Consider the following 24,129-nt stretch of genomic DNA (forward strand, 5'->3'; position numbering starts at 1 on the left):
CCAATGGGAGGAGGAGGAGGGGGGTTGTTTGCATAATTTATGCAGCGCCTGTAGAGCCGCGTGGCGCCAACGGGGGCGCTGGCGGGAGCGGGCACGGCCGAGCAGGGACCGGCCAAGATGAACCCGGCCCGGCCAAACCCAACCGAGCCCAACCCAACCGAGCTGAACCGAGCCCAACCGAGCCCAACTGAGCCCAGCCAAGCCAGGACAAGCCCAGCCAAGCTGAGCTGAGCCAGGCTGAGCTGAGCTGAGCCCAGCCACGCCAGGCCAATCCAGCCTCCTCGTAACCCGACAGCTTTATTGCAATACGACAAGCACAAGCAGTGTCCGTATGCACACGACGACAGCGCCAGCAATGTACACGGTGTCCGGCTCCTTTCGGCCTCCTCCGTCCTGCTGCCCACCCCGGCCTCGCCGCCCGCCGTGCCCGGCCCCGTGGGGATGCGGCCTCTGAGCTGTGCCCGTCCTCAGCCTGCCCCATGGCCCCATAGGGACGGCGGGTGCCAGGCGGGCAGGGGGCGGCGGGGCAGGGGAGGGCACGGGGGTGTCCCCGCATCTCTTCTGGTGCCCGTCCCGAGGCTCTCGGCGGGCTCCTACAGGGCGACGTTGAACTCTGTGACGAGGAAGTCGATGTAGTCCTTCTCCTTCAGCTTGAAGGCCTCGGCGATGATGCGGGCGGCCTCGCGATGCTCCTTGCCCCGCAGCCCGGTGCCGTTCACCTCCAGGATGACGTGCCCCACCTTCAGCTTCCCGCAGTTGTGCGCCGAGCCCCCGCGCTGCAGGGACATGGGGGGGGGATCAGTGGGGGGACACAGCCTGAATCTGCATCCCCCCGCTCGGCCCAGGGCTCTGGGCACGGGGAGGGGAGACGAGGCAGGGGCTGGCCCTTGCCAGGTCAGTGTGAACATCGTGGAAGTGAAATGTTTTGGGTTTGGGGAAGAGGAGAGGAATTTGGCTTTGTCCCTACACCACTGGCTCTTGGCTGACAGCGCGGCGCCAGCTGGGATGGCCAAGAACAACCAAGGCTCAGCTCTGCCTTTGTGGTGCTGGGACATCAATTTTGCCACAAATAAACAGCCGGGGAGCAGTGCGAGGAGACAGCTCCTGAGAGCAGGGCTGTGGGCTCAGTTCCTCAGCTCTCACTCACCATTCCCCCTCCCCAATCCTGATCTGAGCAGAAAAAGAGAGTTCCCAGACATCTGGAGGGCCAGCCGAGCTCTCAGGGCTGCCCAGACCCCCCAAACACATCTGCAGCAAGTCCTGAGTTCCCAGGACACGCATTATGGTACGGCACATGAACACTGCTGCTCAGCAAATCCCCCCCAGCAGCATGATGCCCTGGTACAGGGGACATTTGGGATTATCAAGGGGCATATCCATCCCCAAAAATCCCCCTGGGGCAGGGCTGCAGCTGCCGTGGCTGATGGCAGGCGGCTGCAGGGCTCTCCTGAGCCTGCCCACAGTGATGGGGAGCAGCGGGGTGGGATGCGTGCCGAGCTGTTCCCGGCCTCAGCCTGCCCTACCTGGATGGTGACGATGCGGGGCAGCGGCTGCCGCGTGTTCGCTCCACCCTCGATGGCGATCCCCAGGGTCGGCGCGCTCTTGGACACCCGGATCAGGCATGAGGTGGGCTCCAGGAGCCCCGGCTGCGGGCAGACAGCGGGGCTGCCGAGAGAGCCTGGGCACCCTCTGCCCACTGCGCTCCCTCGGTCAGCACAGGGACCGATGCTGATCCCTGGCAGCCACCCCAAAACTGGGGCAGGTCAGGAAGGGCGTGGGGAGGAGCACAGCAGCCCTCTGACCCCATGTCACAGCCAATTTGCTCTGTCTCAGGCTGCCAGGTGACTTCAGCTGTAGGATGCTGCCCTGGAGATGTCCCCTCAGTGCCAGGAACGTTGCTGTGTCCCAGCTTGCTGGAGCTGGCAGGGATCAGACTCACCCAGCTGGGGTAAATCAGCCCTTTGGGGCCCCTCTCAGCTGCCTGCAGGCGGAGGGAGCACAACCACGTGCACCAGGGTGGGACGAGGTGGTGGGGACCAGCTCTGCCCTACAGCAGCCCCAGGAGCCCTCCTCCAAAGGACCCCGACCCGTGAGCACCCCGGACCCATCCTCACCGGCTTGGAGGCCCCCTCTGCCGCCGCCTCGCTCCTGGCGGCCTCCTTCAGGCTTCGGCTCTTCCCGAGGACCGGCTGCCGGCTCTTGTCCTTGCCGCCCATCTCCAGCTCGCCGATGTCCACCCCGCTGTCCTCGCTGAGCGTCTGCCCGCTGTCCGACAGCTGGGACAGCGTGGAGGCTGGGGGAGAGGGGGGATGTCAGGGGGGAGGCCGGCGGCGAGGCTCTGCCTCCGAGGACCGAGGAGAGGGCCAAGAAGAGGCCACGGCACCCGCTGCCAGGCACTTGGATCTGGTTTTAGAGTGGGGTTCCTGGGTGAACCCCTCCCTAAGAGCGGAGCTGTGCATGGGATAAACGGCCCTAAGACTGGACCCGGGATCCAGATGGGATCCCAAACTGGGCTGTGGGAGCTCCAGGATCCTGCTGGGGCCAGCCCAGGTCCTTCATTCTGCCCCCAGCCCCCAGGAGCACGAGGTGCCGGGCGGGAGCTGTTTCCCCCCTTCGATCCCCGAGGGATTGGGGTGCAGCTTCACCCTCTGGGGCTGGGTGGCAGCAGCACAGGGACTGGGGGAAACCACCTGGGGTGCCCCCAACGACACCCCTCAAGCAGGGCCCTGCCCAGGGGCACCCGAAGCCCCTCGCTCCCTCATTACGCTGATTAATTAACTAATTGCAGTGGGAGGACGGTGCCACCGGAGGGCGACAGTGCTCCTCGCTGCGGGTCCCAGGGAGCCTGGAGGCACACGGGGCTTTTGGGGGGGACCCTGGGGCACCCCGGGGTGCTGGGGCACCAGTGCCAGGTCTGGGCACCCTCAGCACCCCCAGGGACCCTTCACTTCCACCTTTTTCCCAGGATAAGCTCAGGATCAACCTGAGCCCTGTCCTCAGCGTCAGCACCATGTTTTTCCTTCAAAAACCTGGAGAAAATGGGAAAATCCTAGAATTGCTTTTTTTTTTCTTTGAAAACTCCACTGGAAGCAGGTTCTATGAACTAACACAGCACAGCCCACGCATGAAGCTGCAATCAGCTGCCTACAGGAGCGTGGTCTTTGCGTAAAGCTCAGCCTGAATGGCTGCGGGGACACAGCCAGGCTTTGAGGAGCGTCCCGAGGGCCGGCGGGGAGCTGGCACGGCCGTGGGCTTCGCAGGTTTTCCAGCTCTGCCAGGAGCCAGGGCTGAGGGCTTTGTCTCAGGGCTTAGCACTACTGCTGTGGGTAACACTGCTGAGGGCTTACGTGTTGCCTGGATCTTTTTTTTTTTTTTTTTTTTTTTTTTTTTTTTTTTTTTGTGATGCTGTCCAGCTGCTTTCTGAAAATTTCTCTGAAAAAATAGCAAACCGACCTACAAACGCCGAATGGCAGCGTGCTGCCACACCGACCCAGCCTCCGCAGCCTTCACCCAGCTCTGCTGCCCCAGTTTGAGCAGGAATCGTCAAATTCACCTCTGGGGCCCCTCGCTGAGAATGGGGAACCCACAAAAATGCCTCGTGATCAGGCGGGGACCTGAGGCCTGATGCAGTGCTCACTCTCCCAATGCCCTCCCATGGGACCTCACCTTCTGCCTTCTCCTGCTCCTCTCTCTTGAGCAACACCAAGATTTATTTATTTTTACCCCACAGCCAGAAACAGGCACTGAGCATCCCCTGAAGCCAGGGAATGGCTGCGTGCACTCCTTGGTCCTACACCCGCCCAGATGGTCCGAGGCCGTGGGTTGGGCTGGTGGAGGCTGCAGGTTGGGCCAGTGGGGGCCACAAACTGGGCCAGTAGAGGCCACAGGTTGGACCAGTGGAGGCCACCCCCTTCAGTGCTTGCAGGACACACTTCCACCCCTCATCCCCGCTTGGCACCAGGCCTCCACAACCACCCAGCACCCGCCTGCAAGCCAGCACCCCCATAAATAAAGCAACGAGAGCGGGGACCCCCCCAGCCCCGCTTGTCCCAGCAGGACACCCACCTCTGGCCTGGGGCAGGGGCCTGACTTCGTTGACGTCGGGCTCGCTGTTGGGCTGGTGGACCTCCACCATGATGAAGTGCTGGTTGGGGACGGCCCGCGGGCTGCCCCTGTCGGGGGGTGGGGGCGCGGGGTGCGCCGGGGGGGGCGGAGGGGACGGGGAAGGGGGTTTGTGGTGCCCGGGAGCTGCGGGACCCTCGGCGGGGGGACTCTTCAGCCTCGTCGGGGACTGGACCCTGGGGAAGGGCCCGATGGGGGGCTGGCTGAGCAAGGAGAGCTGGGCGTCCATCTGGCGCCGGGAGCCGTGCAGGGTCGGGGAAATGGTGGCGTAGATGGGGCTCGGGGAGGACTCCTCGGTGGAGGTGGTGGCGGTGGAGGTGACGCTGGCTGTGTCCTGCTCGGAGTGGTTAAGGGGGGGCGTGGGGTTTCGGGGGGCCACGAAGAAGAGGCCTGACTGGGAGGACTCGGAGGACGGGCGCTTGGGTTTGTCCTTCCCCGGGTTCCGGTGCTGGGCGGCGGAGGGGTCCAGCATCTGGGGGGCTGAAGGAGGAGGGGGAGGCTTGAAGTTGGGCGGCTCCTCCGGGAAGGACGAGAGGTCATCCTGCCGAACCAACAACAGAGCTGTCACTGGCCTGTGGACAGTGACTGTGGCAAAGTAACCCATTTGCACAGGAACACCAATTAATGGCGATAAGAAACTGACCCACAGAAGAGGCCAGCTGGAGGACAAAGCACACAACTCCTGTCCTGGGTCCTACAACCAGACACTGCTCTTATTCAAACATCCCAAACCTTTCCTCTAAAGCAGTCCGATTAATTTCCTTCGCTGACACCCATCGGTCGGTGATACAGCAAAGAGAAACTGCGGCAGAGCCCGGTGCCAGGGGCTGGCAGCAGCGCGGTGCCTTACCAGGGAGATGTCCGGCAGGGTGTTGATGCTGCTCTGCTGGCCGTCTCCACCTCCCTCCATCTCTGAGGTGTTCTGACAAGGCAAAGGAAGAAACAACCTGGTCACGGCACCAACGAGCACCCACCAAAGGGGCAGCACGACAGGGAACATGCAGAGGGATGCAGGGCATCGCCCTGCCCCCTGTGAGGGGCCTTCAGCCGGAGGGTTTCATTTTCTGGGTGGTTCCCCTGAAGACTCGCACCCCACACAAGCAAAGCAACTCGGAACTGCCTCTGCCAGGGTAAGGAAGGTGCTCAGTGCGTGCTGTGAACCTGCCCCGTGGGGCCTCTGCCCTCCTGAGCCAGAGCTCTGCTCCTGGTACTGTTGGGAGGAGGGAGGAATGAGCTCTGCGGCTCAACACCTGGATCTTCCCAGGCAGCAGGGCAATGGAAAAGGTAAATCCTCCCTCCCCTGCAAACCAGCCGGTCTCAGATGCAAACAGACGGGAGCTGCTGCCACTGCCTCCCTGTTGGGAGTCTAAATGTCATTAGGAAATACAGGAACAGAGCCCAGCACAGCTCCAGGAATTGGGAAGGGCCACGGGAATCGGCCAGCCTGCCCCTATAGGGCCAGCACAGGTCCCGCAGCAGAGGGCATGGATGCGGCTGGAAGTGCAAAACGTCTCCCTGGCAGAACCAGGGGCTGGCTGTGGAGCTCTGCCCCGGTGAGCTTTCCTTGCCCTGGCCCCAAAAGGGTCCAAACTGGTCCTGAGCTGAGCCCAGAGCCGTGGCTGTGCTGCTGGCCGTGTCCCCCTGCCCCTCAGGCACCAGGAACCCAGCCCACCTCGATCCCATCGCGCTCCCGGGGCCGTTTGTTCATCTGGGGTGGGACGGGCAGGGTGCAGCTTGTGTTTAAGTGTGGGTTATTTATTGCAGGATAAACAACTGATTAGCTGAAAAGCTGGTGCCTCTGTATTTTCCCCATCTGCTGGAGGCTGCTGCTGTGCCTGTAAGACGTTAGCGTCCCAAAATAGACACGGGAGACAATTAAAAGCATTAGAGAAGCAGCAAAAACATTGATGGAAATTGCTTTTATCTCCGTGGCTTCCGAAGGAGCCCTGGAGAAGGAGAGCTGAAAGAAAAGGCTTGTTCGGGGAGGGCGGGGAGAGCATCAGCCTGTGAGACTGCGCCTTCCCCTGACAAGGGTGATTTCGCCCCCGATCCGATCCCATGGAGGTGGCTTTGGGGAGAGACAAATCCACAAATCCCCTGCCCGCTGGGTCTCTGACCCAACCGCTGCAAGCCCGGGCTGAGGAGAGATGTGGTCGACACACAGCAGCAGGACGATCAGGCTTTGGGCAGCTCTGACACGCTGGGGCTCTTCCAAAAGGAGCCTGCCTTTATTTATACCCATTGAAACGATCGTGGGCTGCTCCTGCAAGGTGGGACCCTGCTGGCTTGAGTGCCCACGGGGCTGACCGGGATCAGGGGAACTCGCTCGGGGCTGTGCAGTGGGGCATCAGATTGCAGAGAAGTGGCAGCGAGTGCAAAAAGCCCCAGTGCCATCACCTCCCTCATCGCACCATGGAGTGGAGACACTTGGCTGGCCAGGGCCACGCACAGAGCTGGCAAAAGGCACCAAAATGCAGAAAAGTGCCCCAACGAGAAGGGTGCCCTGCATGAAGCTGCCCGGGCTCACCCCCCTGTGCCACCCACCTCCCGCTACTGCCCGCAGCCTTCAGCCCAGGCCCAGCCCCGTTTGAGATCTACACCCCCAGCTCTTCCCCTTCCAGCCTCAGCCTCAGAGATTTGCCAGAGGAGCGAGGATCAGAGCCCCCCGATGCACTCAGGAGCAGCCTGCCTCCGAACCCGCATCGCTACTAGAGGAACAGCCGCCCTACAATCTGCCCCACTGAGCCCTGTGCCCAGCACCGTGGCATCGAGCCCATCCTGGAGCACATCCTACATCCCAGCCCAGGCCTCCTGGCACACGGTGGCTGTGTGGATCCAACCAGAGCCCCAGGACAGCCCCGATCCCGCTGCCCAGCTCGGTGCCCCCTGACACCAGCGCTGCTCATCCCGCCCGGGCTCCTCTTTGTGCCGGCTGTGCCAGCAGGAGATTTGCTTTTTCGCTACTTGAGTGCTCTGGGGGCAAAAGTGATTACACAGAAATTGCTCCGGGCTGTAAAACGTAATGGCTTTTAAGCTGAGCATGCCGCTTTCAGGAATTGGCTATTTTCAGACCGTGATTTCCTGGATCTCCCTTAAAAGCCCCACCGAAGCCATGTGCCGCTGCTCTGAAAAATGGGCAGTGGCATTTACTGAGGCTGCTGCCTCTCACCGCCTCTCCTTTGCCCCAGCTATTTCCCAGTTACCTACGGGAAGTGGGAGCCAGGCGGGGCCCTTCCAGCCCCTCTGCAGGGTGCAGTTGGGGGACTTTTGTCCTCCCCACCTTGAGCAGAGCCCCCGGGTGGAGCGACAGAGCTGGAGAGCATCTTTCAGACAGGCAGCCCGTTTCCATTCACAGATCAGGTGGTGGAGAAAACCACCAGCTCCCTGGGGGATACAGATCAACCTTTAATTAACCTCCCAGTTCCAAATGAGTCCCTTATCTTCCTGTAACTGCTAACAAGAGCTTTACAGAGCCACACAGCCCAGCTCCCGCAGGGTTTAGCTCTTGAGTAACTGCGCCAGGCTGAGCGGCAGCCCAGCCTTCCCCCTCTCCTCCCTTCCTTCTCCCTCTCCCGTGCACTTGCAGGGCTTGAGGAAAAAGATGAGGGTGCCCTGAAGGCCAGGTCCCCAGGAGCCCCTGAGCACAGACATCTCAGACTTGGTGGTGTGGGGGGCTCTTCTGGCATGGGCAGCAGCGATACCCTCCCACGGGGGCTGCTGGACCTGGCAGAGGTCTCCAGTTCCTCTGCTCTTGTTCTGCGGACTCTTGTGCTTGAGGTTCTCTTCCCAGCAGAGGAACAGCTCAGGACTTCACACCGTCATCCTCTCCTTATGCTCCTGGTGATATGGAGACCAACAGCAGGCAGCCGAGCTGAGTTCCTGCACTGGGAGCAGCCCTGCAGCTTCGGGGAGCTGGGAGCAGCTCCTGGGGAGCCAGAGCCTGGGAGGAGAAGGCACTTTCGATGTCAGTCTATTTGCTAGGAGGCAGTGGAGAAGAAAAATGAAATCAACGGGGATCTCAAATCCTTAATCCTAATAATGAGTGCTGGGGCAGGAGGCAGGGACAAAGGCAATGCTAAATCCCTTAAGGACTGCCTTGGTTGCAGGCAAATTAGAAACTCACACTGCTCCGATCAGGCAAGCCACATCTGATTACTGCAGTCTACAATTAACCTCTGCTTTGCAGGTCTCATCTTGAGATACAAATCTTCCAAATCTTCCATCTAGGAGAGGTGGCAATGACGATCAGGCAGACACAGCCAGTGGGTGGCACAACCGAACAAGACTTCGTCTCATCGCCGAGTATCCTTCAGACATTCCGAAATGCAATCACTTTCCATCCTGATCAGCCCCATACGAGCTATTTTTGGCATGTCTGCCCACCAAACCTCTGACTTTGTTCATGAAACCAAAGAAACCTGTCCCAAGGCTCAGAATGTCTCTGATAAACCTCACAGCTTTCTTCTAGGCAGCTGTTGTTCCTGGGGGATGAGGCATTTGGGTCGGGTTCTCAGCTACCGGAGGCTCTGTGTCCCAAAGCAGTACTGGTGAGTGGTGGAGCTGAGAGCTGCTGTGTGTGAAACCTGGTGACCATCACCATTCAGTGCCCAACAGCCACGGGAGAGGGCAACACACCCCGCACAGCAGAGCCACGCTGCAGGGCACGAGCGTGCAGCCCTTAGCCTCCTCCCAGCCCTGAGCTCTGTGATTACAGGGAGATATTCGAGGCTCTGAGATGTGTGCAAGGATTTCTCCAAGGCTGAACACGCACAGTGTGAGCACAGCAAGCCTCCTGCACAGATTTTTGCACACCTGAGGTCTGTAAGAAAGCTCTGCAGTCCCTGGGGATGTGTGATGTGCTGTGACACCCCGCGGTGTTTCACCAGGGTGCCTACACAGGGAGACAGGGCAACAGCAGGGAGAGCTGGCACAACAGGGCCACAAGGCAGGGGACACAGCCGGGGGGCCCTCGGATATTAATGCTGCCGGTCCTTCTAAAAGCCCAGCCCTGAGCTGCTGCTGGCACTTGGGGCTTTCATTCAGGCAGGACATTGGTACCAGTCGGGGCTGGTTCACAGCTGAGCCTGGTCTGCACTGCGGTGCTGAGACCCGCAGCCTTGCTGCTGAGCTAGGGAAGGGGACTTAGGAACGGCTCAGCAGAGCCACGGGGAGAAGAAACAGAGCTGGGAGACACGAGGCGGCTGCTCACGTGGCCGAGACACGTGCTGGCCCCGGGAAGGGCCTGTCCCCCACCTCCCGCCCAGCGCACATCCGCACGCACTCGCAGCTCGCCTCCTATGGCAACTGCGGTACTCGAGCTGCCCGAGTCGCTGCTGGTCCCTACCTCCATCAGGTCTATTAGCCACAAGAGCCGCTCCTGGGGACGTGCGAGGGAAAAGCAGATTAAAACAAGCATAAAAGCGAAAACATAACGTCAGGGAGGATGCAGAACAAACAAGCGAGAGCAGCAAACCCCAGCACGACGCATCCCTCCTCCCCCAAGCCCACCCTGCAGGATCCACGTCCCCGTGCTGAGCAGGAAGGCTGCAATCAGCCCCTCCTGAGAGAGCAAACAGTCCACAAGCTCCGTGCCCCCTCTCTCCCCTGCGAGCTGCTCAGCACCCACCACCCAGAGCCCCCGCTCCCTGCCTGGCAGCAGCTTATCCTGATCCAGAAAGGCACTCGCTGCAATCCATCCTGAACACCGTGAGCCATCCTTTGGGTATTTCTGAAGTCAGCAGGACAAAAACACAGCTCTGATGCTCTGAACCTTCCCCGAGGCCTTTTGGAAAGCAGGACTAAACTGTGGGAAAGACATAGCCCCAGGAAAGCCCCCACCTTGCTGCCCCTCTGCAGCACAATCCCACCTGCCCCGCACGTGGGCCAGTTTGCTTGCTGTCGAACAAGCAGAAAGCCCATCATCATCTGTTCTTTTCAAGAAGGTTTTAATTTCCAAGGTTGCTAATGCATTTGTGATGAAAGGCATTTTACGGCCAGGAAATTAATTTGGGGGCTGTGTGCCTGCACATTCTGAGGTGATTACGATAACTTAATTAGACGGTGCGTGCAACGAAGGCCTGGCAGCGAGACGTGGGAGCGCTGCTGCTAAATGCTGGAGTGGGCAGAGGCTGGGACAGGACGCAGCTGGCCTGGCTGCTGGGGACCCGCTGGGACAGGGAACAGGCAGCCACAGCTCTGAGGAGGTGGCTCAGAAGTGGCAGCAAGAGCTGGAGAACAGTGGCAGGGATGGCGTGGCAGCAGCGAGTCGCTGCAATTTCTGTGGCTGCAGCCTGCACTGTGAGCTGGAGGCACTGGGTGGGAAGCAGAGTTGCTCCCTCCCTGGGGACAAAGGGATGCTCAGCCCCCACGCAGAGGATGGAGCATCTATCTCGTCTCAGGGGCACTGAGAGATACCACGATGTGTCACCCTGTCACCTTATTGCCCCTACAGATCACACGCTTGTGCCCAAACTGCAAGGACCCCAGAGCATCTCAGAATTTAAGTACCTGCAGCGCCCATACAGGACACCAAACGTGTGCAGGATCCATCAGAAGGCAGGCAACGCTGGGGCAACACCGTGCCTGCCCCTGCACTCCTGCTCCCTGCCTCCTTCCAGCCCACCCGGCTGCTCTAGACCCTTCTCTCTCTGCTGCCAAGCAAATGGATGGCAAAGGCCTCTCGGAGCAAGGCTGTGCTTTCCAAGTCAGCAACAAGTCATCGTTTTCCTGCCCCTGTAGGATACTCCAGGACCCCTGCCTCTAAAAGCAGGAGTGCTGTGGCACAGCCTGCAGCCAGAAGAGATGAGCCCTGGCAGCTTGTAAGGGGATAAAAAAGCTTTGCAGGAACCCATCGGGGAAGCAGACTTCATGCTGGGGGAAATGCCTGCAGAGCACTTGGGGGAACTGAGTTTGCTGCAGGGCTGCCAGGAGCTGGGGTTGAAGGGAAAAGGAAGAGCTGGAAGAGACTTACCCGGGCCGAGCTGACGGTTGTGGAGGTGAAGTGGCTGCTGGAGGAAGAGACGGTGTCACTGTAGGACATCATGGAGTAGGAGTCAGTGCCAACGCTGGGCCCTGAGGGCTGCCGGGCCTTCATGGACTCGATCTCTCTCTTCAGCACCAGGTTGTCGAAGCGGTCAAGGTCTTGCGGGGAGATCACGCCCCGCACCTCTGAAAGCAGTGAGAACTGGGCCAGGCAGACAGACAACCAAAGAGAGGTTGGAGCATGACCACACTCCCGGGCACGTGAAGCCCCATCCTCCCCCCGTTCAGCAGTGGCAACGAGATGCACGGGCAGGTAACGGAGGAAGACGTTCGGTCCTGAGCTTTACCAGAAGCCCCTCTGCCACCAAACACCAGTTTTTGCCTCCCATAACGTCCTGCCCCTGGATTTTGCTCTCACACCCTCACCCTCGACCCTGTGCAGACACCCGGAGGTGCTGAGCCACACCATGACCATGGCTCTGCTCAGGCCCCTGGGAGAAGCTGTCCCTGTCCCCGCTGCAGGGCTCACCTTAGCGTGCGTGTTGAGCAGCTCGAAGAGCGCCATGACCAGAGCATCCACGGAGATGTTGCCTTCCTTGTACTCGTCGAGGTAGTACCCCATGGTGGCTCGCTCCTGCTCGTTCAGCAGGTGCCGCGCTTGCTCCTCCAGCATGACTCGGGTCTGGTTCACCATGCTGCTCAGCGTTACCTGCGAGCCCGCCAGGCCCCGGTAAAACACAGGCTGCGGAAGAAAACAGGGCCTTGGGTTTGGGCACTATCCTTTGGCCAGCCACTGATTTAACAGCAGGCTGCATTCCTTCCTGGCACAGCTGGGGGAATGGGTGCCACGAGAGAAGGCGTCTTGTGCAAAATGCATCTTGTACAAAGTGCACAACTGGCACTGTAAGCTCAAAGCGGGTGAAGAAAGAGCTAACGGACCCAGGGGAGCCCCAGGGACAGGGATGTCCGACTGCAGAGGCTGACTGACAAAAGGCTTCTTTCTCTGGGGAGGATTTCTAACGGAGGGGCTCCCTGCTGCTCCCCTCCCCGGCAGTGTCAGCAGTCAGAGTACAGATATGGAGCCAGACAACAACCCGACTGTCCTGGGGACACTGAAAGGAGCTGAGGCTGGGGAACATGTTTTGCCAAGCAAACAGCATGAAGGCATTATCAGTGCAAGCCACCTGTGAAACCTCCTGGCTTCATTTCCATTTAAAGGGAGAGCACCTTGCAAAGGGCTGGTGCAGAAGGGCTGATGTGGGGCTGCAGGAACAGCCCCGGGCAGGGCCCTGCTACCCTCGTGCTGCGGGGTGGGAGAGATCCTGGGATGGGATGGGACGGGATGGGACAGGACGGGATGGGATCCCCACGCCCTTGCCTGTCACCCCTGACCGTGATCATCCCCAGGCTGGGAGGCTCCAGCTGCGCCCCACAACTGGCCCAGCAGTGGTACAGGAGAGGGGTTCCCATTATGCCAGGCTTTGTAGAAATAAAACTAGCAAAGTGAGATAGGCAGGAAAAAGGCTAGAGCCAGCTAAAAGGCAGCGGTCCTCATAACCCAACATCCCTTTTACCACCAGGAGCACACCGCCCTCCCTCCCACGGAGAGATGGCTTTTTTTTTCACAAGGCACCGAGGTGAGGGCTGGCATCTCTTACCCTGGCTGCCGCCTCTGCAGTGTGATCGCCCACTGCCCTGCGAGGGGGGAGAAGACGAGTTAACACCAAGTGCCACGTGTCCATCAGTCGCCTCCTGGAGCAGTCATCCCCTGAGGAGATCTCTTAGCTACTCTTCTCCCTGTACCTGTAAGCTAATGGGGGAAAGCTCCCGGCCTGAGAGACCAGGGAAGGAGCTCTGAATGGCGCAGCAGCATGCTGCCCACACCTCACCCACCTTACAGGGTGCTGTCGTCTGAGCACCAGCCATGGGGGCCACCCAGCTAAGCACCGGGGGTACTAAGTGCCCTAGGGGAGCCCTGGCAGCCCTATTTATTGCGTGGGGTGTAGCGGGCACCTACCCTGCTGCGTTGACCAGGGTCTCTCCGATCTGGGAGCTTGCTATCCACCTGGTCTCGTCCACGGTGGTGCGGGCGTGGGGCAGCCTCCCGATGTCCTTCACCGTCATGATGAGGTGGCGGGAGGACTTGAGCAGCTTCACCGCCTCATCGTGGGGGATGCTGAGGAAGCTCCGGCCGTTCACCTCCAGGATCTGGTCTCCCACCTGCAGAATAAGGGCAGGGTGAGCCCGGCATTGCCCTGTGGGCATTGCTGATAGGAACATGCCTTCCTCTTCCACTGGAGAGGAGCTACTCACCGTACCCTTATGCCAAACCAGGGCCACAGCAATTGGAGAGATGAACTGAAATGAGGGAGAGGGTCTAAGTGCTGGTGGCTGGAGAATGAGCCCTTCAGCCAACAGCCAGCAATGGGGCCAGGCTGTGAAGCCTGGAGGAGCCTATCTAGGATCCCGAGTCAGACCAATCTGCCCAGTCCCCTCCATTAACTAGGTCTGCAGATCAGGTTGGAAACAATCCCCAGAAATACAAAGAAGTCCATTCCCACTCCTTCCTGCTGAGCCGGGAGGCCAGGAGCCATCTGCAGAGGCTCCAAACCCCGGATCTCTGCGTGCAGCCCCGAGGGCTCGCTCTCAGTGTCTCAGCACAGCCCCAGCCCTGTCACTGGGGAGCTGGGACAGCCGGGATTTCATCTCTCCTCTCCCCCCATTTCCTCCCCAGCTGCTCCTGACAGCTTTCATCTTGTGGGCACAGCCTTTGTTGTACTCAGGGGCTTCCTGACAGCCTGGCCATGCTCAAGGCGCAGCATTCATCTGGAAGAATCTCCTTCATCCCAAGTCCTCTTTTTCTTTCCTTCTAGGGCATTCAGTGCGCTTCTCACTCCCATATCAAAATTCACCCTGTTCCTGATAAGCCACCTCTCTGAAACTGCTTCTTCATATCTTTGCTTAACCATAGGCTTCTGCTCAGCTTTTGTCAAAACACAATCTTGTTTTCTTTACGCTGCGACACAAGCAGAACACGACAGCTCTTTAAATAACTCACCCCCAGCTCGGAGGAGAAAAGGGAGAGAGGGAAGTGCTTCCGAAGCTGAAGTAACAGCACAAAGAGTCAGCACGAACTTTTCATCTCCGTCCATCTCACTCTGCTGCTGCTGGGTCAGGGAAGCCTCAGAAGACTGGGATTAATTCTCCAGACTTAAATTCACCCCAGCCAGAAGCCCCGACTCGCCGCTGCCAAGCCTACCGCCAGCGGGCTGCGGCTCTGCTGCCACCCAGCTTCCCCCAGCACTACCCAAACTTTGTAGGGTTGAAATAAAGGACACCAGGACTACCACGAGACCTGCTGACTATCCCAGCAGAGAGGAAGCCTCTCCAGGCCCGAGCACCCAGCAGCAGGGCCAGGACGTGCCGCACCTCCCAGGGTTTAGGGCCGGAGCAGCTGCTCTCCAGGCCCGGCCATGCTGGCTGAGGACTGGCACACGTATGGGCCCCCTGCACACACACACACACCCCTTCCCCTTGTTAGGCCTGTGGCAGCCAGTTCAGCCAACAAGAACCGGCAGCTTCAAGGCTAAAAGGACCCAGAAAGGCGCTTCCCAGGGGCCTTTCCCTTCTGCCAGTGCCCACAAGCCTGAGGCAGAGCGTGACAGCTTGGTGTGACCGGCACCAGGCAGCCCCCCGAGGGGCAATTTTATGAGAAATCAGGTGGAGAGGAGGGGAAGAGCAGCCGGTGGGGAGTCCTGGGGTGGCTGAAGGACCACGACTCTGCTCATCTCGTGAGCCAGCATCCCCGGAGGGTACTGAGGGTATTTCACAAGCAGAATCAGGCCCTGGCAGCAGCCACGTTCAGGGACCGACACCAACACCCAGAGGCTGTCCCAGCTGCCACATAACCAGCCAGGGGCACAGGGCACAACCGCAAACATTATCCAGGGCCTCAGGGGGAACACAACCAGCTCACCCCGAGGGGATTCGGAGCCCAGGGCTCACACCGAGGCAGTGGCCACAGCCCGGCTCCACGTGCCCTTGCTGTACTCCGCAGTGCCGTGGTCTCAGCCTCCCGTTTCTGCCAGGTTTACGTACTTCAGTGGCACCAGGGGACCTCCCCCACAGACTGCTGTAGAGCAAAGTTGGCTTAATAGCAAAGAAAACCACAATTACCTTAAATTATGCTCCTCCCAGCAGCGCTCGAGGGGAGATTGCAGCAGCCTAATTGTTATTACATTTTGCTTTGTTTTCTTTTGAAATGAGTCTTGAAGAAAATTCCAGATGCCTGTTACAGAGATCCCGGGCCTGTTCTCCCCAGCGGCACCCCCAAACCCACTGCATGGCACTTGTGCAAGCACTGCTGGGGCTATTTTAGGGACCACAGAGGCAGTTTCCACGTGCCGAGGATGCCGGGCAGCTTCCCTCTTTGCTGCCTGCACCGTTATCAGCCACCAGACCTCCACAGTGGCAAGCTCCCCAAACAGTGCTGGCACGAGGTGGGCACAAGACAAGTTATTGTTGGGTCAAAGCAAGTGGCCAAGAAGGGGAATTTGACCCGCATGGCCAGGACGTGGAGATTAGAGCACTGGGTCTCAGGTCAAACGTGAGAAAAGCCCTTGGGCTGCCACCTCTGCAGCTGGCCCGGAGTCCAGGCCAGGGCCTGGTGGCCCATCCCCAGACAGATCTCTGGGTACAAGGGCAAAACCTCTCCCCTCCAACTCTGTCCTCTCCACAGCTTGAACTGGGATGGCAGAGCTTTCCGGGAAGGAACAGTATGTGGAGGATGAACATGCAGGGCAAATTCCACAGAGCTTGCTCCTTTGTCCTTTAAATGTTGTGGCTGGGTGTGAGCAAGCCACAGTGGGGACCTGTGTTTGTCCTCGCATTCAAAATTAGCCTCAGCAGGCAGGTCCGGGTGCTGCACAGCTCAGGAAAGCCTCCTGACTCCTGATCACCCTCAGGAGAGCTGTCCCTGAGCACCGTCTGGCCTGCCAGGAGACCTGTACTGGCCATGTCGACTCCTCCAGCCTCGAGCTCCCCTGCTCTGCTCATAGCCATAGCAAATACCTGGCTTTGGAGGCTCATTCGCGGAGCTCATTTTGCTCCTCTGGCCTTGCAAAAATAGATGCAGAGCTAGCGATGGTGCAGGGTCTCCCTGAGAAGCCACAAGGAGACAAAAGGAATTGGAGAAGCTGAGGATTATCGAACATCTGGGAGGGGGGAAAGAGAAGGGAAGAAGATCCTAAGGTGCCTGGAGCAGCAATGTGAGTCCAGTCAAGACCCAGCAGCACCACTCAGCTACGTGGTCAGACTAGAGGTGCCAGAAGGGGCTGGTGAAGGCGGTCTGAAAGAACCAGGAAGAAATCTGCAGCTGGCCAAGACATGAGCGATGCCTCTTGAACGATAAGAGCAGGCACAGGTGAGGGACTGCAACCAACTGCCGAAGGAACACTGCTGCTCAGCCTGCAGTGGTGATTTGTGAAGGATCAAGAAAGCACGCAACAGAAAACATGCTGACGGGAAGGAGTGGTAAAAAACAGCTCGAGAACAGCTCTAAAAACAGTGCACTGGAGATATCCACGTGGATGTGTGACCTTGCTGTGAGTGCATTCCCCGGTACGTCCCTGCCTGCCCAGCAAGGAGACGCAGAAGGGAAAGCTCCAGAGAAGGGAAGTGATGACTGGTGGCGATGAAGGTGCCTGTGAAAGGACAGATTGCAAAGATTAGGCCTGTTAAATTTAGAGAAGAGGTGATGTGTGGGGACTTGATGGAGCTATATAAAATAATGCTGGCAATAATGAGAAGTCAAGGGCTCTTGTCTACCTTTCCCTCTGATGAAAGGACACAGGATGCTGAGTGAGGCTGGAAAAAAACTGAGTGGAGAAAATAGGAAAGGGGCTGGAGCAAAGGCACCAGGTGCACCCCAGATGCACCAGAGCTCAGTTCTGTGTTCAGCCCCATCCAGCCACCTCAGGCTGGCTGCCTCATTCTTCTGGGGACATCTCCTTTGTGACATGCAAAAGGGCTGGTGGATAGCAAGGGCTGTGGCAGCCCAGGACAGCCCAGTCCCCCAACACCAATGTCAGGGTCTCTGTTTTAACCTCAGCATGGTTCAGCCAGTGCCCTCTGCTTGCTGTCCTTGTAACCATGGTTAATTCGTCAGCTGCACAAGCTAATAATGCGGAGAGATGTTGGAGATGAGAGAGACCCAAAGGCAAGGCTGGGCTGATGCAGGGCCCTGAGCTTGCAGCGGGATGCACACTCCAGGTCCTGCTGCACCTTTTTTCTCCTTTTCTTCTCCTCTGGCTCCAGAAAGGTTCTGAAAGCAGCAGCCCCTGCAAACAGAGCCATCTGCTCTTGGCTCACCTTTCCCTCCTTCGACTTTCCCTGGGGAAGGACAAGACGCAGCACCAGGGATGCGCTGGATTTGGCAAGGACATGACCAGGAGATGGCAAACCCTTGCAGCGGCTGGCAGGGAGCACACAGAGCAGAGCTGTGTCTAGATGGGATGCTCACACCTACCCCAGCAGGCTGCAGAGCAGAGACCGGCTGCCAAAATCATGTGCCGGGGATGTGAAGCTTCCCTGGTCTGAAAGAAAAGCAGCCTTGCTTCTATGAACCAGCTGGAGGAAAATCCCAAGGCACCAGCCCCACTGGAGCTGATCCGGAGAGACACAGAAACAGGGAGGGAGGGAGCCCAAGGGAAGGCAAACCCCACAGATGACCACATTCCCAACCACCAGACCGCAGAAATACCTCAGGGTCCTTTCCAGATCTTTTCCAGGTCTCTCAGCTTGAACCCAGCAGTCGGAAAATTGCTGACCTCCAACGTAACAAGGAGGGTGAATTATGCAAGTGACTAAACTGCCGAGAGAAATGCACCCGGGTGTAACGGCCATCACCCCATCACCTCCCAGGCCTCTCTAATTCCCTGGGCCATCCACTGGAAGGGATTTTGCTGCTAGCGCAGGAGCACTGGGCTCACTGCAGCACCAAAAGAATGAAGACCCAAATTCGATTAGATACTTTTATTGTAATCATGAATCTTTAATAGTTTCCCATATCGGGGATTAAACTTTCATGATTTTTTTGTTCAAGACAGTTACACTGATTTAATGAACCGTTCTTTAGTTTTTTCTCCTCAAGAGCAGGCCAAAAGGAAGCTGGCAGGGAGACCAGAAGGGGCCCTGGATGAGCCACAACGTTGGTCCCTGTCTTCATTGTTTTTTTATCATTTGTTCTCCATGGCTGTCTGTTCTCGTGTTCTGTTAGTGGGGTGCCCAGCACCAGACCACCTCTGCCTGGTGCTGCCTGAATATTAACAAGGGGTGAGAAGAACCAGCCACAAAATACTTGGATAAGAGAGCACCTCGTGCAGGGGAAAAAGACCTTGCAAAAATAATTGCTGCTGAAGGGCAGATAAGGAATCAGTGGACAGCCTAAACGACTGCAAATCAGCCTATCTAATGGCACACTCCTATTAGGGCAGAAAAGGATTTTTTGCTAATTAACATCGATATCTCTTTTTTTCCTCCAAAAGTCAAGGACAACTGGGAAGGGAATAAAAGACTGCAGAAATGCAAACAAACCATCTGTTAAAATAAAGGTTGACTCTAGCAAATGATTTGCTGTATGCACAGGTCCTGACCAGCACGGAATAAATGAAGGAATAGTAAGACACAAAAAAAGTTGTGAAATACCACCCAGAACAGCTACTGCCCTGAACGCTTCAGGGAAGAGTTTCCAGTGGTGCTCAGCAAATGGTGGGGGGACATAACGGGACCTACTGAGTGTCTGATCACTTCTGAAAATGGGATTATTTTCACTTTCTAAAGAAATGTCTATCCTGGAATGCAGGGGCTGAACATAGCGTGCAAAAGGTGGCCACAGAGAAGAACAGAACAGAGTTTAGAAATACCACACCTCAATGATGGGCCTGGCCCCTTCTCTTTCTGGAGACAGACAGAGTTACACGGTAAAGGGAAGCGCAGTCAAGAAAAGTTAATGGAGTTAAGACAAGGGTTCTGATCTCCTCAAGTCCCTTAAAAATGATAAAAATTGGCTCTGGGAGAAACCCAGTCACACAGATAGAAAACCAGGCGAGAGATTTTAAATACGAGTTAATGTTAAATGACGCCAAATTGAGCTGGGAGTAACAGGGCTAGCAGGATGCCAGGCGGTTTGGCACTAGCACCAGTCTTATTTAATGCCACTAATGGGCCAGAAGAGAGGTTAAATTACCCTCACAGACACCACTGAAGTAGAAGGAATCTCTCTCTAGCACAAATCATTAACGAAAGCAGACCTTAAGAAATTAAAAATGCGGGCAGGAGAAAGTATGAATCAATTTACCAACAGCTGAATGGAGACTTGCAGAAAAATAAGGAGGTGCTCAACTGCCCCAGGAGGGAAGTGGGTCGGGGCAGATGATCCGTGCTGAATGAGGCCAGGCAGGCTGCTGGAAGGATCAGACAGATCCGGGAGCGAGGCAAGGGAGCAGCAGGTGCCAAGTGCTGTCAGAAAATGTGTTCCTATCCCCAAACACCTTGCAGTACAAATACAGCGAGCAAAGCAAACACAGACTAGACACAGAAGCACACAAAATGTCTCCTGGGGTTCCAGTGCTGCTGCGGGGAGGTTTCGGGTGGCCTCCCAGCAGAGGAGCAGTTTAAGCAGTGCCATGTCCCCGCAGAGGGAACGTCACTGGAGAGGTGACACTTTGCACACCACGACCACGCATCTCTGCAGTGCATCTCTCGCCTTACAGCTTATTGCCCATGAGGCTCTTTTTATGTTCTCTTTATTGGTATCTTCATCTCTGCGTGGACCTCAAAATGTGAGCCAGTGTTCAAGGGACAGCTTCATGAATGTCACTGCTGATGCAAAATCACTCACCTCTTCTGATTTATAGTCTCTCTTTCTCCTTCTCTTGTATGAGAATATATAGGGATTGTGGCAGCCTCCTTCTACCCCAGCCTTTGTGCTGCAAACTCAATATCGAGCTGTTTGCTCAATGAAAGCTACCTGAAATCTGCTATTTCTGATGTAAAGGTCAAGGAGAGAACAAAAAAAGAAAAACGGCCTAAAAAAATATCCTGACAAAATACAACACGAGGAAAAAATGAATGCGGAAGAAATCAGGATGAGCAGAGTCCCAAGTGCCAACAGAACAAGCTCACCTCCCGGAGGCATCGCTGTGTACGTCAGGAGGGAGGCAAGAAGGACAGAGCTGAAAGCAAACAAGGTTGGCTCGTGCTCCAGCCGCAGCCCTCTGCCACCCGGCACTTCTTCAGCCCGGGAAATTGCACTGAGGCAGCACATTTTCAAGCCCGCCTGAAGAACGCCCTGTCCGAAGGCTCAAGAATGAATAAACACACGGGCCGAGGCCAAGGGGGTGAACATTTAATTACTGACTGCGGTGACACAGCCTGCTTGCTGCTGGCACCGCACAGCGCTCGGATGGTGGCCGCGGTCCCCACACGGCGTCACCTCGGCCCCACGGTGGCAGCTGTAACATGGCTTGTCCCCCTGTCTCTGCACAGGGACCTCCAGGTTATAGCTTCGGGTCTGAGAGCAGCTGCCTTGGTTTCGACTGGTTATTGAAATCGTTTTATTTGCCCTTTAATCAAAATCTAAGGGCAATTTTAAAAAATCCCATTACAGCATTCTAAAATTCTGATTTGGTGCCACAGACACAAGAGGGTTTCCTGGGATATTTTTTTTTCCCCTAAAATTAAAAATCTGGCAGAGTCAACTCGTAAAAAAAATTGTAACAAATTCAGTATTGCCAAATCTTTGCTTTTTTTTTTTTTTTTTTTTTAAAGCAAGTATTGTTTTATGCAAACAATGTCTTGGCTTCTTAGTCTCATCTTGTTTGTCCCCTTGCCCCACAGCATCTCTTCCCTCCCTGTGTTCTTTATAGGACACTGCTGTCCGCAGGCCTCTGTCAGGACAATCTGAGGACTGTCCCCAGCCAGCGTAGCGCTAGATATGGCTACACCAAACAGGGCAGAGAAGTAGCTGAAAGGAGAAGATAAATGCAGGGCTTTATGTCAGAGAGAGATTCCCTAAAAGCCCTCTCCCACTTAGGCACCGTATCAAGAGGCCGGTGTTGAATGCTACCAAGGCATCAGTTGCTGAGCTCCAGAGCTGACAGCGAGTTTCCCAAAGTCACCGTGGGTCTGTGACAGCAAGGAACAAGCACCAGGGCTCAGAGACCAGCACCAGATTCAGCAGCTCATTACATGGGGTTTTATTCTCTGCCCACAAGCATAGAAAAACACTTCTAATGGATGTGGTGAGCAAGAGACGCATCCCAACATTGGAGGAGGCAGCAAAACCCTCAGATGGATCCTCTGCCTGTGAAATCAGGAGTCACCTTTCCACCAACTCCAGCCAGGCTGGGCTGAGCTCGCCCTGAACAAAGCCACAGATATTCTGTTTGAGAGAGCAACGCGTTACCTGGCGATCGCATTAAGCCATCAGTTCCCTCCTCGTGGTACCACATCCCTTCCACCAGCACCTGCAGTAGCACGGGGAGCTTGTGGATGCAGCCTACACCTGCCTGTGTCTAACAGCAGAAATTAAAAGGCCTTTCTTTACCTCCAAACCTCCAGGCAGTCCTAAATCTACAGCTTGCAGCATACACAACTCGGGGGGGGAAGTGTGCGTCTGTGTCTGAAATCACACAAAGCCTGACGTTCAGAAAAGCATCGTCCTGCTGGCACGCACAGATCAGCAACTGGAAACCCGAACAGCAAGGACAGAGGGATGAAGACCAGACAGGCTCCAGCGTGCAGCCAGCGCTGCGGCACAGCCCCTCACGGCGCGCCGCCTGCCTGCACTACGTGTGCGTGTGGTTTTTGTCTTGCCTTTGTGGCAGGCACAACAGGAGAGGTGCAGGGATGGCTGCGTGGTGCTGCTGTGACTGTCTGTGTGCATCTCGCAGCGCAGGCTGGCTGAGCTCACCGGCTGGCAGACAGCAGGAGCGCAGCAACGTGCCCCGTGCGGCTGGGAGTGGGGTCTGGGGCAATGCAGGACTGCACGTGGAACAAATGGAAACAACCTCAGGAAAACAGTGCCACTTTTTCCTTTTCCTGCCTTTAATCTTACCAGCTTTTGGTGTTTGTGAGGTGGAGTCTGACCTGTGCCACAGGGACAGGGGACAAGCAGGTTTGCTTCCAGACAGCTGCTCCCCTGGCTCTGCAAAGCAATCTAAGTGACACACGGGCTCATGCCAGTCCCTCTCCCCAGCTCTTTAGGAGGAAGAATTATCCCATGTTTCTCATCGTCTGTCCTGAAATCCTCGTGCCCCGAGCACTGTCCCTGCTGTCCCTCGCCACCACCTTGTGTCCCATCAGCACCCCTGGGGAATGGCTGCGTGCCGGGGCAGGGTGCAGGCGAGGTGCCAGCCCAGGGCAGAAACACAGATGCAGGACAGGAGGGAGGCGTGCAGGGAGCCTGCAGCAGCAGCTTTCACTCCTTGCTGCCCTGCAAGGGGCACAGCCCTTCACGAGAGAGCTTCCGCCTTCCACAAGCCCTTGCACACAGCTGCCGTCAGCACCCGTTCCCCCTGGGCCCAGCTTGGGGCAGTGCTTCCAAGGACGGGTGAGCAGAAACACTGAGATGTCTCCCTGGGATGCTCCCAGTGACCCTCTCACACAGCAGGACCCCAAACCCCATTTCCTACAGAGGATCTGCGACATTAAGGCTCTGACCCAGACCTCCAAGTTCAGCATTTGCATTGTCAGAGAGCTGGCAGAGAGAAGCAGGAGCCTGGAGCAGATGGTTACGTTCAGAAGTGCTCAGATCACCCCAGCAAAGGTCTCCCTCCTTCTCCCATGACCATAAAGGGGACCCTGGTGACCTCAGTGCCGACAGATGCAACTGGTTTGTGCAAAGCTGCCTGAGGGACGGGATCCTGTCTGTCCCAGCCCTCTCCACCAGTGCCCACCCTCCTAGCCCCAGCAGCCCTGGGGGATGTGAGTGACTTTGTGAGGCCACTGGGACAAAGCTGAAGGCTTAGCCCTAAAGTGGCCAGAGTTGATCAAGGGAGAAACTTATCACTTCGTGATGCAGGGAGGGGATCAGAGGGGATTTCCCCTCGATATTCCACAGTCCAGCACAACTTCAGTGGACTGAGGGAGCACCAGAGGGTTTAATATCTGTCCTGTCTTGACTGACACAAGTAGCAGGGGAAGAGCTGGCTGTAAGAGCCCATGGGACTGCACTGGAGACAGCAAAAAGCACACAGTGAGATTGCAGGGAGCTGGGTCCCTTAGAGGGGAGAAACATGACAGAAAAGAACCTCTGAGTGGTGAAGTAAAATGCTACAGCCTGGGGGGTTTGAGTCTCAAACACACCCCGCCCATCAGCAGCACCCAATGTCTAACAGCTCCCTTTTCAGCTTACTTTACTGGTCAGTGCTGTAGAACAAATAAAAATTTACCCCCAAACACCCTGACCCCACACAAATGAGGTCCCAGTATGTCCCATCATACCCTGAGACCCGGTACAGCAGGAAGGATGGGGGAGCTCTGAGGTGATGCATGTGCATTGTACATGGTGGGATTAAAAATAATTTTAAAAAATATACTAAAAAAGAGATGTAGCACCTCAATTTACAAGAGGTCCATGACAAAACTGTATCAAACTCTGGCCTAGAGCAGTCCAGCCTCAGAAGGGCCCAGACAACCCTTCAGGAACCTGTTTGAGCACGGAGGGCGCCTGCCATAACCCAAAGTCACACCAGCTTAGGCTGCTGATTGACGGGCTCTGCTCCAGCCCCGAGGGTGAACCTGCTGCTTCAGCTTGTTAAGACACGATCCTTGCAGATGACAACGCTGCGGGAGGAAAGTGGCACACACCTGTTCCCACTGCAGCAAGCCTGCCCTCCCCGCGTGGAGGCAGCCAACTGCAGCCCCGCAGGCAGGCTCGGAGCTCCCCGTGCAGCACACGAGCTCCAAACTTAATGGGGTTGGATGCGAGACACGAGGGGAGGGCACAGGACCAGGAGCTTTAAT

General features: G+C 57.0%; 1 protein-coding gene across 1 annotated transcript in view; it reads right to left on the reverse strand.

The window, feature by feature from the left end:
- Nucleotides 1–315: 315 nt before the first annotated feature.
- Nucleotides 316–24,129, reverse strand: part of WHRN (whirlin) — a 48,465-nt gene continuing 24,651 nt past the window's right edge. The window contains exons 4-12 of the mRNA XM_082775913.1: nt 13,121–13,323; nt 12,762–12,798; nt 11,633–11,845; nt 11,093–11,305; nt 4,973–5,044; nt 4,066–4,663; nt 2,115–2,293; nt 1,524–1,646; nt 316–776 (exon numbers count right to left, since the gene is read on the reverse strand). Coding sequence (XP_082632039.1) covers nt 594–776; nt 1,524–1,646; nt 2,115–2,293; nt 4,066–4,663; nt 4,973–5,044; nt 11,093–11,305; nt 11,633–11,845; nt 12,762–12,798; nt 13,121–13,323 — 1,821 coding nt within the window. The 3' untranslated portion in view covers nt 316–593. The remainder of the gene's footprint in view (nt 777–1,523; nt 1,647–2,114; nt 2,294–4,065; nt 4,664–4,972; nt 5,045–11,092; nt 11,306–11,632; nt 11,846–12,761; nt 12,799–13,120; nt 13,324–24,129) is intronic.

This window comes from Aythya marila (assembly GCF_965140915.1).
Source record: "Aythya marila genome assembly, chromosome: 19".
NCBI lineage: Eukaryota > Metazoa > Chordata > Aves > Anseriformes > Anatidae > Aythya > Aythya marila.